The sequence below is a fragment of the Acanthopagrus latus genome, chromosome 11 (genome assembly GCF_904848185.1).
Source record: "Acanthopagrus latus isolate v.2019 chromosome 11, fAcaLat1.1, whole genome shotgun sequence".
NCBI lineage: Eukaryota > Metazoa > Chordata > Actinopteri > Spariformes > Sparidae > Acanthopagrus > Acanthopagrus latus.
This window is the reverse complement of record NC_051049.1, coordinates 7,612,938-7,629,229: the sequence shown is the minus strand read 5'-3', so window position 1 is coordinate 7,629,229 and position 16,292 is coordinate 7,612,938. Positions and strand designations below refer to the sequence as shown.

The following is a 16,292-nucleotide window of genomic DNA, read 5'->3' as shown; positions in this document are numbered from 1 at the left end:
CACGGCGTCCAGTCTTCCAACAGGCCTTTTTTCTCTCTCTCCCAGCAGCCCCCGGTGCCCTGCTCCATCGCTCTCTTTATCTCTGTCCCTCTATAGTGAGGCAGTGACCCTGGGTGTGCACTGTTTGGGATGACCTCATCTTCAGCTCTACCTCCCTCTCTGTGTCTCTCGCTCTCTCTCTCTGGCCTGTATAATAGGAGCAGGATTAGGGCTATAATAGCGCCCTGGCTGCTCACTGCCGGAGTCTATTGTGGCTTTGTGTGGGAGGGACGCACCACCGCTCGTGGCCACACTCACATTTTGACAGAAAACATGTCCAAACACACTCCTTGGATTCAGGGACCAGAAAAGACTCAATTAAATAAATGCAATTAAGCTCTGTGTGTGTGCGTCTGTGTGTGTGTGTGTGTGTGTGTGTGTGTGTGTGTGTGTGTGTGTGTCGTCATCGGGGGCATGAGGAGAAAGGTGGAGACACTGATGGACCCTCAGGCAGGTATATGTTGTCATGCCTCTTTCTAACAAAAGGAATACCCACATGATTTTTAACATATATGCCCCAAGGACACACACACACGTTGACTCACACACCAACAAAGCCAATTAATGAGGGGAAGACTGGTCGTCTGCTGCCCCCTAGCGGTCGCTCTGCGCATCGCCTCCCCCCATCTTCCAGAGGTCAATGAGCGCTTCGTGACACGGAGCATCTTCTGCACAGTGCTGCTGCCTCCCTGCATCCCTCCATCACCAGCGCTCCACTTTTTTTCTTTTTTTTTTTTTTTACTGCTCAGCTCAGGCGGGTGGAGGCAAAACAGAAAAACGCATTTCCCAGTGAGACAGAGTGAGTGAGTGAGTGAGTCCTCGGTGTGGTTCATCATCATCATCTTCAGCAGCAGCAGCAGCAGCAGCATCTTTAGGAGTCACAGTGAAGCGTGGAGAGCCGTGATGAATGGCGGTGCTGACTGCAGGACTGGACCTGGGCCCTAACCTGAGGAGACAGTAGAGAGAGGAGGGGAGGAGAGGGAGAGAGCGAGAGACAGAGGGAGGGAGAAGGAGAGAGAGGGCGAGAGAGAGAAGGAGGAGAGAGGGAGAGAGCGAGAGACAGAGGGAGGGAGAAGGAGAGAGAGGGCGAGAGAGAGAGAGAGAGAGAGAAGGAGGAGAGAGGGAGAGAGCGAGAGACAGAGGGAGGGAGAAGGAGAGAGAGGGCGAGAGAGAGAGAGAGAAGGAGGAGAGAGGGAGAGAGCGAGAGACAGAGGGAGGGAGAAGGAGAGAGAGAGGGAAGAAAGAGGAAGAGACATAAACTAAAGACGAGAGAGACAGAGAGAGAGAGAGGGGGAAAAATAGGGATAGAGCGAAAGAGACAAGGAGAGAGAGAGAGAGAGAGAGAGAGAGAGAGAGAGACAGAGAGAGACCGAGCTTATTTTGTAGTTGCCGGGAGCCGCGTGACAGGTGAGACATCACACTGCTGCTCGAGCTCGGGGTTCACAAAGTGAGTGAAGTGGAGGTGTGTGTGTGTGTGTGTGTGTGTGTGTGTGTGTGTGTGTGTGTGTGTGTGTGTGTGTGTGTGTGTGGAGGTGTGTGTGTGTGTGTGTGTGTGTGTGTGGAGGTGGGTGGGGGTTTTCTCTGTCTTGCCTCATTCCCGGCCGCTTGATTTCAGTTTGCAGATGCCGACAGATGTGCCCGAAGACAGGCTCAACCCCGAGGACAGAGAGACGAAGGTAGGACACGCAGCCCGGATGATGTCCTGTGTGTGTTTGTCTTCAGTTAGATTGTTTTTGTTTTTCTCTTAATCAGCCAATCAGCTTCGGGTGAGAAGTGGTGGGATGGTTGATATTCTGCAGGGGTTTACTGAGCTGTGTGAGTGTGTGTGGGCCTGTATTTTTAGGTAGGTGGTGGTGCAGGGAGGCGGTGTCCAGCATTGTAATCACTTTCTCTCTTTATTCACAAAATTACTGGATCCAACTTTTGTCTAATTGTGGGGATCATTTTTGCTTGTTGAGCCCCTGTTAATGGCTTTAGTCTGTGTTTTATTTAGCACTACACACTACTACAGACTTGGTTGGAATAATTGGGATTATAGTGTTTCACTTGATTGTTTATTCTGTGACATATCTGAATTTTTATTTTGTGTTTTGGGAATATTTTTGGTGCCATTTCATTTGATTTGTACCCATGCACACCCATGTCCCAATAGCCTGTGCTGATTCTGAATTAGTGTGTCAAACTACGATGTGGAATGAATCCTCATTGTGACAAAATCCACAGATGACCTGATTCTGTTGTTCCCCTCAGTTCAATCATATCTGTTTTAACTGTTTTGTATTTTAGACCCTGCTGCAATATTCTGTTGTTTTCAGTGTAGGGGTTTTAAAAACCCACTGTATGCTAGCTACCCTGCACCAAAACACAGACAAAGTTAGCGATTAGCATTAGCTGGTGAACACAATGGATCATTCAATATCAGATATTTCCCTCAGGAGTTGGTGGAGACAAAAACAAAGCTAAAAGTAGAGTGAATATTTGACTTATTTGACTTTTCTCCAAATGAATGCTAATAATGTCACTCTGTGTACGTGTAGCAAACAGTTTGCTGAAATATGACAGCGTTGTGTTTACATGTTGCCTCTAAATGGCCCAAAATTGTATTTTTTTTATAGAAAAGCTCTTCTGTAAAACCCACTGTATGCTCACCAGCCGAGCACCAATAGACAGACAAACGTACTGTTTTTGTATTATTATATTACATATTTCCCTTGGGTGACCAAAACAAAGCTAAAAGGAGAGAGAATATTGGACTTGCGTTCAACAAGGCCACAAACATGACTTCAAATAAATGCTAATGTTGCTCTGTATTTGTGTAAGTGGCAAACTGTTTGCTAACAAGTTAGAAATATGTCAGTGTTGTGAATACAGTTTGTTTCTGCTGCCCCCAAAAAATTAATTGTGAGGAATACCACAAAGAAACTGAGTTGTATTATGTCTTCTCGGTCTCATTTGAAAATAACCCTGATGATGGTGTCAAGATTTATTTGGGTTTAAGAGGTAGGCGAAGTTAGCTATTAGCATTAGCTGGTAAACATGGGCCACAGAAAGTGGATGATTTAGCATCTATGAAACCAGTTATTTCCCTTCAGAGTTGGTGAAGACAAGTTAAAATAAAAAAAGCTAAATATTGGACATCAACCAGGAGAACATAAACATGGCTCCAAATGAATGTTGATACATGTTTTGGTCTAAGTGCAGCCGGTCGTCTCGCCAGAGCCCTTAAATGGTACTAATATGTCAGCCTTGTGTTTACAGCTTGTTTTCTGCTGCCCCCAAACTGATTAAAGGTCAGTTTACTCACTCTGTGTCTGTGGGGGAGCTTGTGTCAATTTGTTTTGGAATTCATACTCATGTTGTCATCAGAGTTATTTTGGATTGAGACCTGTTCTGTCGCCCAAACTAAGCATTTATGAGGCAGGGAAAGCCTAACGGATCAGAACTAATAATACGTTATTGATCACGAGGAGGAAATTGGGTTACATAATATATATGATAATATAAATGATACACATATATATACATATTATAAAATGAAGAGTGTGTCCCTCTCTCCTCCAGTGTGACAGCATGACTCTGTCCAGCACCCCGACTGTCCGCAGAGGAAGCACTCCTCTTCCGATTAAGCACCAGCTCAGACGGGAAGAAGCCGTCCATGACGAGTGCGACTGGGCATCGGGTGCAGCTGGTCCTTCTGTCTCACCGATCAGCTTCAGCCCGGCCTTGGATGACACTCTGACTGTGACGGTGGAGGGCCGACCTGATGGGCCTTTGAGAATCGCCCTGCTGGGGCAGAACGGCGTGGGGAAGTCTTCTCTGGCCCTCGCCCTCGCCGGGGACATGGACAGGGCTGCGTCTGTGGATTCTGAAGGTACAAAGGACTGACACAGAACTGTATAATGAAGTGGAGAGGCAGTGTTCATAGTGAGCTGCAGGTAAATAAATCACAGTACCCATCTCCCATGTGAGACCTAACTGCTGCTCTCCCTGTCCTCAGGAGAGGGTTACGTGCGCACAGTCACCGTGGATGACGAGGAGAGCACCATCATTATCTTTGACAACTGGAGACAGGTGAGCCAAACAACACTTCCCACCTTCCCTGCTCCCTCATTAGGCCACTCAGCCCTCTCTGCAGCCACAGACAGCATGCTCAGCTTCCTCCTGGCATTTCACTGTCGTGCATACAGTAAGGATACGAGGAAGAAAGAGCTCAAAATGTACCTTTCTGCTTTTCATGTCTGATATGCTTTTCCTGTCGCCAAATTTTATTTTCTTTATTTTAAGTTTTTGTCTGTGATGCACGTGAAAATAAAGTCCTTCTCCAGAGATAAACTGGGAAAATAGTTCCTAGATTACAACTGCATGGAGAATGATTTAAAGAAAAACTGACTCTGCAGCTGCACCAATGCATCCATACATACAGTACATTTTGAGCATATCCCAGCATGCATTGGGCAGACGACTGAGTCGTAGAAATTCAATGTTGTGCTTGTTTATGTTAGCAGACTCCATTTCTATTGTAACGTTAGCTACTGTAGCGAGAGCATGCTTAAAGTCATGTTCTTTAGTTCATCGCGATCGCCAAGTCCTTCAAAAAAACAGTCTCGCAGCCTTAAACAACTTAAAGGTGCAGTATGTAAGAATTGGCCACCTCAAAACAAATAGGGGACAGGGTATCACCAGAGTAACTGCTCACTGCTGTTAATTGTGGCTGCCATCGGTAAGTAAGCAGTAATGAGTCCAGACTGGGAGCTCAGAGCACCAGGGGAGTGTTTGTGTTTACACCACTAGCACAGGATCTTGTGGACAGTGAAGCACCAGGGCTGGCTGTGTTAGCCTGCTAAACACAATTTTAGTTTTGAATGTTTGCAACCAGAATTCTTACGTATTGCGCCTTTAAACAAATCGTCCACAGGCTTCTGATTACGACATGTGGATTGCTCCAAATGGTTACATAGAGCCCCTTTTAAAAAGGTAAAGAACAAGAAAAATGAAAAGAAACAGATGCTCTCTTGAGTATGTTGCACATTCAGATGTGCTCATATTAAATACCTGGACTCATGGCGTTGTGTATCTTACTTGACAGCGAAAACAAACTGATGCCAAGCTCAGGGAAACGTTGTGGCCAAAAGAGTGACAATAAATCTGCTGCATCTGCTTGACTGAGAAAAAAGCTCATTATCAGGTTGTTTTGCACACTTTTTTACTCTTTTCCCCGGAGTGGTGTTCAGACGCATCTGTGTGTGGATGTGTGTGAATCAGTGAGAAAACGAGACAGAGTCAGAGAGAGAGAGAGAGAGAGAGAGAGAGCGCTGCCCACAGAGCAGATGTGCCAAACGACTGCATTAATGTTTTGGATTTAGGTGGACGTGTGAGAAAACACAAATACACAGACTCGCGACACAATCTGTCTTCTTTTGATGTGTGGTTGCTTACGTGTTACTCTTTGCACGATGGGTTATATTTGTTGCGAGAGATGCTGTAATGGTCGCCTTGAAAGGAGTTTTCTTATGTAATTGTTGCATTACGCCTGCGAGTGCAAGCGTTGCCTTCGGTCCGGTTGCTCTATTCTGGACTTAATCAGAAATAAATGAAAAGTCAATGGACCTTGGCGGTTCCAACTAAAGACGGGCTGAGGTTTAGTCTGTTTTCTATGTGATGGATTTACTCCCGTAAATTGGATTTGTAGGATTTTGTCTCTTTATTCCCTGAACAGAATGAGTGTATGTGTGTGTGTGTGTGTGTGTGTGTGTGTGTGTGTGTGTGTGTGTGTGTGTGTCAGCTAGAATTCAAGGTGTACTGCATTTTTGAATTTTTCCACAGGAGTAATTTCTCACTTAACCACAGGGGATTTCAGATAGAGCTGTTATTTTCTGCAGGCAGCACTTCCACTGTTATTCTGCACAAAAAGCTTTGACAACAGTGTTTATGAGAGCCATTTATCAGAGTCTGTCCCAGCACCTCTCCCACTGTACATATTTAAATACAAACCACTGTATGGTCTGTGTGTGTCCCTCAGGACCTGTCGGCTCTGCTGTGTGAGGTGTGTGTCCTGGTGTTTTCAGTGACCGACAGGCGTAGCTTCCACCGCACCGCTCAACTCCGGCTCCTCCTCAGGGAGACGCAGCCCCAAACCCCCATCATCCTCGTCGGGAACAAGAGCGACCTCGTTCGCACACGCGAGGTCACCTCTCAAGGTAAGACGACCGTCCTTTGGTTAGTCAAATTTACCATGCCGGCCTTTTCCTCACCTGTCTCATTGTTTACTGTCATGTGGGTTTTGTCGTCATGGTTGGCGTTGACATTTTCAGCTCGGTATCTGTGTCGGTAAACACAAACGTAGGGTGAAATCTGTGAAAATGTAAATGTCAGTGTCTCAGCTTCATCGCAGTGTGGGAGTATGAAGGAAGCCACAATCACAGTTAAAGCAGGAGAGCCTACACAGTGAGTACAATCGTGTACTATTACACAGCCTGTGTACGGCTCACCTCCAAACATAAACCATCTCTAAAATACACACAGCTTTTATGAGCAACCGTCAAAGGTAAAGTTTGGGAAAAAAAAACATCTCTAGTTTTTCTTTATTAAGAGTGTAGAGTTGTGACATTATTTTTGGGTGGTTTCTGCAGGACACATTCAGTCACAGAGCTTAAAGTGTGTCATGTGGTGTCAAGGGTCTGTGGAAACTAAATATTTCAGTGTTGAGATGACTGGAAACACAATATGCAGGCGTTGTTTAGTTGTGTACTTACATTATTCCAAATGTTTGGAACAATGTTCAAGCACACTGAAGGTAACAGTGGTTATTTGGTCACCTGTTGTTACTTCAGGAAAAGGGAAGTCTGAAAACAAGACTGAACTCAAGGTAAATAAAACTTTAAGACATTTGTCACCTTTGAACATTTGACCGGGTGTTTATTCCTCCAGATGGTCTGGCTCTGCACCCAACGATCTCTCTCTCTCTCTCTCTCTCTCTCTCTTCCTCAGAGCTGCTCGATCAGTGTGGTTTTCAATTCACTTTTGATTTCTGGATTTGTTTTGGATTAAATTAGCTACAACGGCACTGTATTGAATTTGCTTCAGCTCGGACCAGCTTCATGGGTACTGTAGTATTTGAAAAAAAAAAAAGATTATTTTTCAAAAACCGTGAACTAACGTGAAAATAATTTAAACAGGTGGCCATAACGTAAACTCAAAACACAACTAAACACAACTCTCCTATGCTGCGTAACGTTTGAGGTCCAAAATCGGGAAAATCACATCTGGATCCAGCGGCAAAATCAACCAGTTGCCGATCTGAACGGGGATGAGGGGCAATGCCGTCCTCCTTGTTAGCAAAATGACCAAAATGCATCCCTCTGTTAATCCACCATCCCTCAACTCCATCCGACAGAAGCAGAGCGAGTGTGCAAGTCAGAATCTGTGGTACTGACAGTGGCTCTGAAATGTCAGTGGCCTTTCTTTGATCACTCAGTTGTGTATGTGCTGCTAAAAATACACTCCCAGACCCAGCCACCTCCGTGACAGAATACTTCAGAGATGACCACAGTGTGTTGGTTGGTGGTGTAGAGGAAAGGGGTGCTGACAACAGGCCAGCCTCTGTTAAAAATAAGAAAACAACAAATCACAGACTTGTAACAACCATGACGGTTCAAACAAACATCACACCAGTGAGAACACAGATCCCTCGTGTAAAAATACCCAACTCCGTTCCACCCATGGCCGACAACAGTGTGTTGTTCCCAGACTCCATCACTACATCACAAGAGGCTGATAAAGAAAAGACGTTTTCATGGCCTTTAAATTAGTTTACAGTGTTTTCAGTCTTTGCCTAGAGACTCATTAAAGTGAAACTGCTGCTGCAGCTTGTCATGGTGTTGTTGGAGATAAAACCGATGTAGCATCCTCTCCACTGAGCTGCCTCGGGGTCTGCTGGCAAACAACCCCCCACATCTCTTGTTTTCATGTTTGCTCTGTTTTCATCTGTCTCTTCCTCTGACATGTTTACGCTGACTGACAGTAACTTGTCTTGATTCTTTTGATAGGCACCAAGTATAAATACACCTGGACGTCTAAAAAAACAAAACAAAACAAAAAAGCAACCATCTGTGCTCATCACACCATGAACTTTATGATAAAAGCTTCCTGTAATTGCTTGCAAGTGTGTTTTTTTACAAAACTCGGTAGAAGATGTTTCACCGAGCGTCTGGTACAAAGGGATCCTCAGTTTCCTCGCTGATGAATTAATACCTTTAACTGCACATCCACGGTCTGATTGCAGTTGTGCATGCGATATGCTTCTCTCTTTCTCTGTCTCTCTATCACTATTTTCACTATCAACTATCCAACAAAGGAGAAAATGGCAAGAAATCCTATAAAAAATGAATATCACACTGTTCTACATGTTATTTTTTGTTTAAATGCTGTGGAATTAACTGTAAAACACCCCCAAAAAAAACACCCCAAAAATGTGACTACTGCATTATAGATAGATAGATAGATAGATAGATAGATAGATAGATAGATAGATAGATAGATAGATAGATAGATAGATAGATAGATAGATAGATAGATAGATAGATAGATACTTTATTGATCCCGGAGGAAATTCAAGAATCCCGGAGGAAATTCATTATATTGAAAGGTGTTTCCGTTATTTTGTTCTAATTGATCAATTAAGATAGATTTTAAGGGGACATGTTATGCTTTTTTGTTTGTTTTTGTGGATGCCCTAGCTCACAAAAAAATCTTGAAAGTCTGCACCAACAGAAGCTCCTCTCTCCCACAGAAAACACTGCTCCTGAAACGCCTCATCAGTAGTCCCGCCTTTAATTCAGTGACGTTGTGACTTCACAGTACGTAACAGAGTCACATATATTTGCATTTTTTATGCCTAGCAGCTAGTTTGATTTTGCACAGCTGCTGTGCAGTTGTTAGCGATGCTGGCTCAGGCGTGTGTGAGCTGACCAATCAGAGCAGACTGTGCATCCAGGGTGATGGCCCTTAAAGAGACAGGAGCTAAAACAGACAGAGAGAGAGAGAGCGTATGAGAAAACGGATGGGGTTTTTTTAGCATTAAAGCAGGCACATTTTTCTAGTAGTAGCCAAAATTAAAATGATCAACCTGAAAACTTGTCAAAATATGTCTCTTTTAAGATAATGTTTATCTCACTGTATTTAACCCTTTCTGGCTTATTAAGTTTTCCTTATTACAGTCATTTAGCGCTGGTCACTGTCACCCTGAATTTAAACTTCGAAGCAGTGACAGCTGACGTTCTCCTTATCCTCCCCTCTCCTCCCCTCCTCTTCCCTCAGAGGCCATGTCCAGTGCCGCCCTCTACAACTGCCTCTATCTGGAGATCTCTGCCTCTCTGGACCACCGTACTCCGGAGCTCCTAGAGTGCGCTGTGCGGCTAGCCAGGGGCCTCCCCCCCTGGCCCCCGGGGACCAGCGCGGAGGACATGACCGGCGGAGGTGGACGCGAGAGCATCACCTCCCGCGCCAAACGTTTCCTGTCCAGCCTGGTGCCTCGGTACCCGCGAGAGCGAGAGGTGGGCAAGTTCATGAGGCAGAAGTCTCGCTCGTGCCACGACCTGGGGGCCCTGTGATGGGGCTCCGCGGGGAGTTTCATGGTCAGATTGTTAACAGAGGTAGCTGGAGGTGATGTAGTATACCAACAGAGAAGAGGAAGAGGGAGTGATGCAGCAAAGATATGTGAGAAACAGAGGAGGTGTGAAGGTGCCAGAGTGATGGCAGGACAATGTGAGGGGATCATCATGTGCATCCAGTGGAGGCAAACAGAGAGGATGTCAATATGTTAGTGATGTTTATCCGTTTAGGACAATATAGAAATTTTGTACACAAGACTTAACACAGAGGAAGATGAAATACTGTTGTAGAATCCATGTAAATAAACTATCATAGTGACATGTATTTGAGCTGAATAAATTTTTTTTTTTTTTGAGGTCTTGAGAAAGTCACCAAATGTTTGCTTTGTTATTAATCGAGTCGCCACATTTCTGCTTCACAGCCGCCTCGAGCCGGGGATAAAGTCATGACCACACACATTCAGAGCTCATTAGTGGGTCAGACTTTGCTGATGATTCCTGTTGTGTTCAATTACTCTCAGCTCGCGTGGTATCCATGGGGACGGTCAGCAGTAAACCGGTGAAATGCCATCAAGGAGAGAAGGGAATTAAAGCGATAAAAACTGGACTTACAGAGCTCAGCGCAGCAATTAGAGCATGGAAGCCAGATTATTGTATATAAAGTGATTGTTGCCACGCTACGGTTGTCAAGGAGACCTGAATCACTGAGACGTACACAATATGTCCATTTCAGCTCTGTGACTTTACCTTTTTACGCTCCGTGTAGATGCAAAGATAGGAAGGATTGTTCCAATGCAGCAAAAAATGTATTTTTAAACAAAAAAAAATTCAACTCTTATTTAAAATGCAGAGGATCATGTCAGATACGAGCTTCTCTCTGCACTCATCTGTATCACTCTCTACCCTCAGCACTTCCATCCTCCCACTGCCTCCCACACGTGCGCGAAAGATTTAGCACATCACAGGTCGTTAAACCCATCATTTGTTATCAAAGGGAGAGCTGAAGTAAAAAATAAAATGGTGGCATGATATTCTGACTCATTCCCTTGGCTGCAAACTGCTGGAACCGATTGGAAAGGTTAAGATTTGTGAATTGCCAACGTGGGACACAGGCTCCCTCTAGTGGCTGAGCTGGGGGGCCAATAACTGAGCAGGAGGAAAAACATGGCTGAAATGGCAAATGTAAGCAAAATATTTGTGCACATGTATCAGAGGAGAGGAGTGCACCTGTCTTGTTTGATAAGGGAAATGATTGTGAGTCATGCTGGAGTCCTTGTGGTTATCATTACAGAAGCAGGAGCAGACAGAGCAGCATGCTTACAAGAAGATGCTGTTGTAAAGGCTGTGTCATTGCTATCAAAGAGCTCCAACTGCCATCTGAATTTCTAAAACAGTTTGAGTATGCATGAATAAAATGCAAGTGGAACAGGACACTATGAATGATATCCCAGCTGTAAAAATGGAGGCATCAGCCCTGTATGAACCTGAGCGCCTATCAGGGTCGTCAGAGGCATCGTTTAAAACCTTCATCAACATTTAACACTGACCATGACCATGAACTCCATATTCTCACTACACACTGATCATCTTTATTCCTTTTCACTATTATTAAATCACAGGCCGACCTCTGGGTAAGAAAACTTGCTTTGGCTCAACTTAGGTCCGTAGCCAAAGTTTCATAGAGACTCGGGTTCAAGTTCCACAAACTTTATGACATGCAAATTCAATTTTCAGATTTTCCTCCATTTTATTTATGTAACTGTTCACTTACATTGCTTTGAATATTTTTGATTAAGTATTTCACAATGACCTAAATGCCATTTTAAGCCCTCTCCACATACAGAGATAATATTCTGTCAGAGAAATTCAATTTGTTTGATTTTTAAAAAGTATCAGAAGCCTTTAAAGCGGAGTTCTTTGCGATTTGGAAAGTGAAATCTCTGTTCTCATTGATCGATTGGTGACCCGAATATCTCTAACAATTCTATTTAAATAGGTGGTGACAGGAGAGTTAAAAGAAAAAATGAATAGACACTAAAGATTTACTGCATGTCAAGAGTGTAAATGACACCTTCACATCTACTTGAGGTCTCAGGGATTATGGAGCCATCTCATTTTCACTGGATGTTTCCTAACATTTTAAAACAAGTCCCCATCTAGTTCTGGTGTTCTGGAGAATTCTGCAAAGCTGTTCTGCTCCAAAAATATTAAGTGGAATACAACTTTCCATCTGCTTGGTGGCGAGTACAAACTGAGTGAGTTTTCATCTTTGTGTGAACTTCTCCTGTAAATGAAAAGACTGACACCACAGTCAAGAGCTGCCTTCTATTTTAAGTCTCGATAAAAAATGTCAAAACACTGCTATTCCAAAATATCAAACTATTGCTTGAACTGAAACTTTTATCATTCTAATATTGGCATCAAAGGGACATTTTAACTTGTCCTATCAGGAAAAGCAGTCCTATGATGAGATCAAACAACCACAGCAGCTTTTAATTAAGAAGCTTTTAATCGTTTTCTTCTTAAATGGAATGGTTTAACTGAGAGAAAGTACATTGTTAGTGGCATTTCATGGCAAGCGCAGACATGACATTGACAGACAGTTGAGCTGTAAAAGAGCATGAGAGGCTCAAAGAAGGTCTCAGGTCACTTCAGAGGCTGCAGGCCTGTAACTTCTTGTCAGCCAGCTTGAGTGACACCCAGGTGTTGAGCATGGAGGCCCTCAGTTTGCACCACACCAGGTGATCGGTCAGCCCGAAGATCTGCGCCGCAAACTGAGCAGAGGCCTCAGGGGAGAGGACTGTGGAGCAGCCAAGACCTGCAGTGAGGGGGAAACAAAAGGAAGGTTCGATTACTGATTAATGAACTCACACGGGATTAACGTTTAAAGACATGAATTAGGAAGTGCTGCGCTTACCGCTCGGCATACGGAGGGATGACCAGACATCTTGTGCACCCCAGTCCGGAGTGAGAGGTGGGCAGTTGATGACGGGATACGCCGTGTTTCCGGACATCACCGGGCCGAGGCCGTTACTTCTGCCGGCCACCGCCACAAACACAGTGGGTACACCATCACCTGAGGAGGAGCATATACATATCAGATGACATAACTAAATCTTAACACAAAAAAAGGTAACTTGTGTCAAAAATGAATACACACCTTCATATTCGGCTTTGATGCGGAGTGTCTCATCTGGACCTTTGTGTGCCGAGGTGACTCTCAGGATGCAGGGAATCCCATAAGAGGTACAGGCCTTCCTGATCTTTTCACAGTGAGCCAAGTCTGAGGTGGACCCCATCAGAACCACCACCCTGCCGCTGGCCTCGTGCTCCAACAGCAGCTACAGACACAATAAGGTGCTCAGTAGGGTCACAACCAAAGATACTTTGTATCAGTTATTAATGGATTACTTGTTTGGTCTACAAAATGTCAGGAAATTGTGAAAACGTTGCAGCGCTGCTGATTCGCTCAATGCCAGTCCCAGTTTGTAAACACACAAGTGTAACATGGTGAGTTAGTATATGTGCCCTGTGTGTTTCATTGTTACTTACATAGCCGCTTTAAAGAATGTTTGTTAAAAAGACAATTTATTAGGTTTTAGAATACATTTGTAATGGGCCTTAATGAGTTGAAGCCAAGCGTTAAAGCATGATCACAAAGAACAGATCAAGAAAATAGTTTTCTGTGTACCTTGACTCTTTCAGAGACCCACTCAAAGTTCCTCTTCACCATCTGCATGGCCTCAGGGGTGACTTCTTTAAGGTCACGGTACACCTAGAAAGAGGGGAAACAAAGTTATGTCAGCTCTGATCTTAATTAGAATAAGAGCTTCAAATTGAAATGGCAGAACTGAAGACGAGTCCTGACCTGCTTATCTTTCTGCTGGCTTCGATCTCCAGCTGGCCACAGCCTCCAGGAATCGTTGTCGATCACATCGGCGAGGACGATCTCCTGGGTCTTCACATTGACGCCAAACTCGATCTAGAAGCGAGGAAGACAAACAGTGCTCAGTAATCACACTATACATGTATATCTGTGTCACCAGCAGGGGGCAGCGCTGCGCTGTCTGCATACCTTCATGTCCACCAGCGTGCAGTTCTGAGTGGCCCAGGCCTTCTCCAGAATCTCAAAGATGGCCACAGTGCTGCGATTCATGATGTCCACCTCACACTGGCCGATGGTGAGCCCGGCCAGGTTGAACTTGGCCTCCAGTATCTGCTCCTCCGACCACTGGGGGTCGTTGTTGGCATCATCCTACGTAAGAAAACAACCGATTACATTAAGGTGGATGTGATTTGACATTTTGGCCACTTTGAGTTAAGTGACAGGGCTTTTAATATAAAGTTGAAGTCAAGGTGAGGCGTCAGACGTACTTTAAAGAACATCTCCATCTTGACGGGGGTGAAGCGGTAGCCTTCTTTCACTCCTGGATTCCTCTTGAGGAACGATCCGGTAGCCACTCGTCGACAAACCCACTCGATGGGAATCATCTCACAATGGGCTGCGATGAACGCCGTGTCCGAGTGCTGCTTCACAAAGGCCGTCTTAATGCCTAGAAGAGAGAGGAGATCGTAAAAATCAGCCCCCTTTAAAAAGCTCATAAAAACACAAACGCCTTGATTGTGTCGAGAGCTGTGAACGAAGTGGAGCAACATCTGAAATTCATTATGACAATTTCATTTATCCTTCATCCTACACACCTAAACTAAACAAGATTTATCCCCTGAAAATGAAAGGTTAAGTGAGGGGGACGTGCTCAGTCACGTTTTGGTTAATTACATGCGTCAAAGTTTCGAGTCACAAGACGGCCATTACCACAGCTCGGCTGACACTCCACACTCATGAGTCGCATGTGGGTTACCAATTCAATTTTAAATTAAAGCAAGAAGGGGAGCAATTTTAGAATCCGGGTTTTTAAATGGATCGAACAAAGATGTTACTACACACGCCAACATCACATGAATCAGTACAGTTGGCTGTTTATTGCAAGACAAATTGACAGAATTGTCAAAATAGTTTTGAAATGATAATTCTGAGTTTGTGTCTTACGGTAGAATCATAAAAATGTTGATGAGTCATTCAGCACTTGTTGATGCATGTTTATTTTTCGTCCACTGATAAATCTGAGATAATATAATCCACTGAAAAACGACCATTTGAAAGTTTCAGTAGTTACTAAATTTTTTTGTGATGGCCAATCGAGTCAATTGACAGAAGATTGATAATCAGCCACTAGAACTGCAACAATTATCCATTAATTGATTAGATGTGACCTAAATTAATTGCCTTTAATTACCATCATCAAGAGTTAATCACCTTTTTTTTTCCTTCAAAGAGGAAAAAAAAAAAAAGCAGTAATTTTTTTCAGATACATTCTTCCTAAACATGAATATATCTGGATTGTGGACATTTGAGGAGGTCATCGTAAGCTTTGGTTACATTTCTTCACCATTTCCTGACATTTCATAGACAAAAACAACAAGAACAATTAACAACAATTATATATTTAACTAAATATCATTGTTCTTTGACTGTTTGACAGACAAAACATGCAATATGTCAACTTGGGCTTCAAAAAATGTGCATTTGTTTTTACTATTGATGAATAATGTAAATAACAAACCGACTGAAACTTGTAGAGGTCTGATTCCGAACACCTAACAGAAAAGGTAAATGGGCCAAAGTTTGACTCTCTGTCTGAATACAGTCACCTCATTGACCTCACTGACCTCTTATCTCACTAACTGAGAGCCCACAAGATGATCTAGGTCAGTGGGATTCATTTATTAACTAACATTTATTTACAAATCAAAATTAGTTAGGGATATGGGTGCATAAGTGCACGTGCATGGATATGTTATAAAAGACAAATTGTGTTTTGAAGGACCAAAAATATAAATTTTCAAAAATGTAGCTGATGTCAAAGTGAACAATCCAGTGAAGCATTAACTAACCCAAACTAATTTTGAGTAGTGGATTATGTGTAAAAGAAATACTGAAATTCTACAGTAAAAAAAAAAAAAAAACCTTCTCTAGCTTCATTCCACTAACAAAAACAGTAATGACTGTTTCGCAACTTGTGGCCTGAGGCTGAGTGTGACACAGAACCAGACAGGCCCAGTATCGTTTGAATGGATCCTAACTGGACCGACTCCTCACCAGATTCCTGCAGGAGCTTGAACACGCAGCTCGTCGTCTTGTTGGCGATGGCAGCCTTTCCCTCCATCTGGTCCTTCCTCACCGCATTCCCAGCGGTGATTTGGTCTTTGGACTGGACCAGAACCAGTCCGGGCTGGTCCACAAGCTCGAAAATCTGCTTTGTCTTCCCTTCATTCAGTTGTTTGCCGATCTTCAGCTCTGAAAACACGCGCGCACACACATGGAAAAGTTCCTAATTACACGCTGCGCATTTGATTTAACCTCTTAAAATATTCTTTCAGTTGTGTACTGTACCTGGTGAGGAGGCCATGGTGCTGCTCAACAACCTGCAGTCCTGGAACACAAAACACAAAATGGACCGAGCTGCCAGTCAACTTTGGGCAAGTTTCGAGATGAAGAGGCAGCAGGAGGCGTGCAGGCAGCAGAAGAGGGAAGTGGAGTCTCTCTTACGTGCCCTGACAACCAATCACGCCCCTTCCACTCCT

The 16,292-nt window shown here is 43.9% G+C and overlaps 2 protein-coding genes across 3 annotated transcripts; one reads left to right on the top strand and one right to left on the bottom strand.

The window, feature by feature from the left end:
* The first annotated feature begins 1,286 nt into the window (after nt 1–1,286).
* LOC119028743 (GTP-binding protein REM 2-like) lies at nt 1,287–10,019 on the top strand. Of its 2 annotated transcripts, none has more exons than XM_037115003.1 (6): nt 1,287–1,446; nt 1,655–1,715; nt 3,601–3,910; nt 4,037–4,110; nt 6,059–6,236; nt 9,355–10,019. In XM_037115003.1, exons 2-6 carry the CDS (start codon nt 1,662–1,664, stop codon nt 9,645–9,647), a joined length of 909 nt encoding a protein of 302 aa, XP_036970898.1. In that variant the 5' UTR covers nt 1,287–1,446; nt 1,655–1,661; the 3' UTR covers nt 9,648–10,019. The 2 variants fall into 2 exon arrangements, with proteins under 2 accessions (XP_036970898.1, XP_036970900.1); XM_037115005.1 differs by having other exon boundaries at nt 1,287–1,486.
* Nucleotides 10,020–12,137: 2,118 nt separating this feature from the next.
* paics (phosphoribosylaminoimidazole carboxylase, phosphoribosylaminoimidazole succinocarboxamide synthetase) lies at nt 12,138–16,263 on the bottom strand. The gene is made up of 9 exons (XM_037115956.1): nt 16,102–16,263; nt 15,808–16,005; nt 14,022–14,200; nt 13,723–13,902; nt 13,516–13,629; nt 13,339–13,422; nt 12,808–12,988; nt 12,565–12,723; nt 12,138–12,465 (listed from the first exon to the last, which is right to left on the bottom strand). The coding sequence occupies exons 1-9, from the start codon at nt 16,115–16,117 to the stop codon at nt 12,299–12,301; spliced, it is 1,278 nt and encodes a 425-aa protein (XP_036971851.1). The 5' UTR covers nt 16,118–16,263; the 3' UTR covers nt 12,138–12,298.
* Between the last annotated feature and the right edge of the window lie 29 nt (nt 16,264–16,292).

Coding starts and splice junctions, on each gene's coding strand:
- paics (XM_037115956.1), bottom strand. Junction 13,630..13,722: donor GCACGCTGGTGGACATGAAG/GTATGCAGACAG, acceptor CCTCGCTTCTAG/ATCGAGTTTGGCGTCAATGT. Junction 13,423..13,515: donor GCCAGCAGAAAGATAAGCAG/GTCAGGACTCGT, acceptor CCCTCTTTCTAG/GTGTACCGTGACCTTAAAGA.
- LOC119028743 (XM_037115003.1), top strand. CDS start 1,662: ATGCCGACAGATGTGCCCGAAGACAGGCTCAACCCCGAGGACAGAGAG. Junction 3,911..4,036: donor TGCGTCTGTGGATTCTGAAG/GTACAAAGGACT, acceptor CCCTGTCCTCAG/GAGAGGGTTACGTGCGCACA. Junction 4,111..6,058: donor TCTTTGACAACTGGAGACAG/GTGAGCCAAACA, acceptor TGTGTCCCTCAG/GACCTGTCGGCTCTGCTGTG.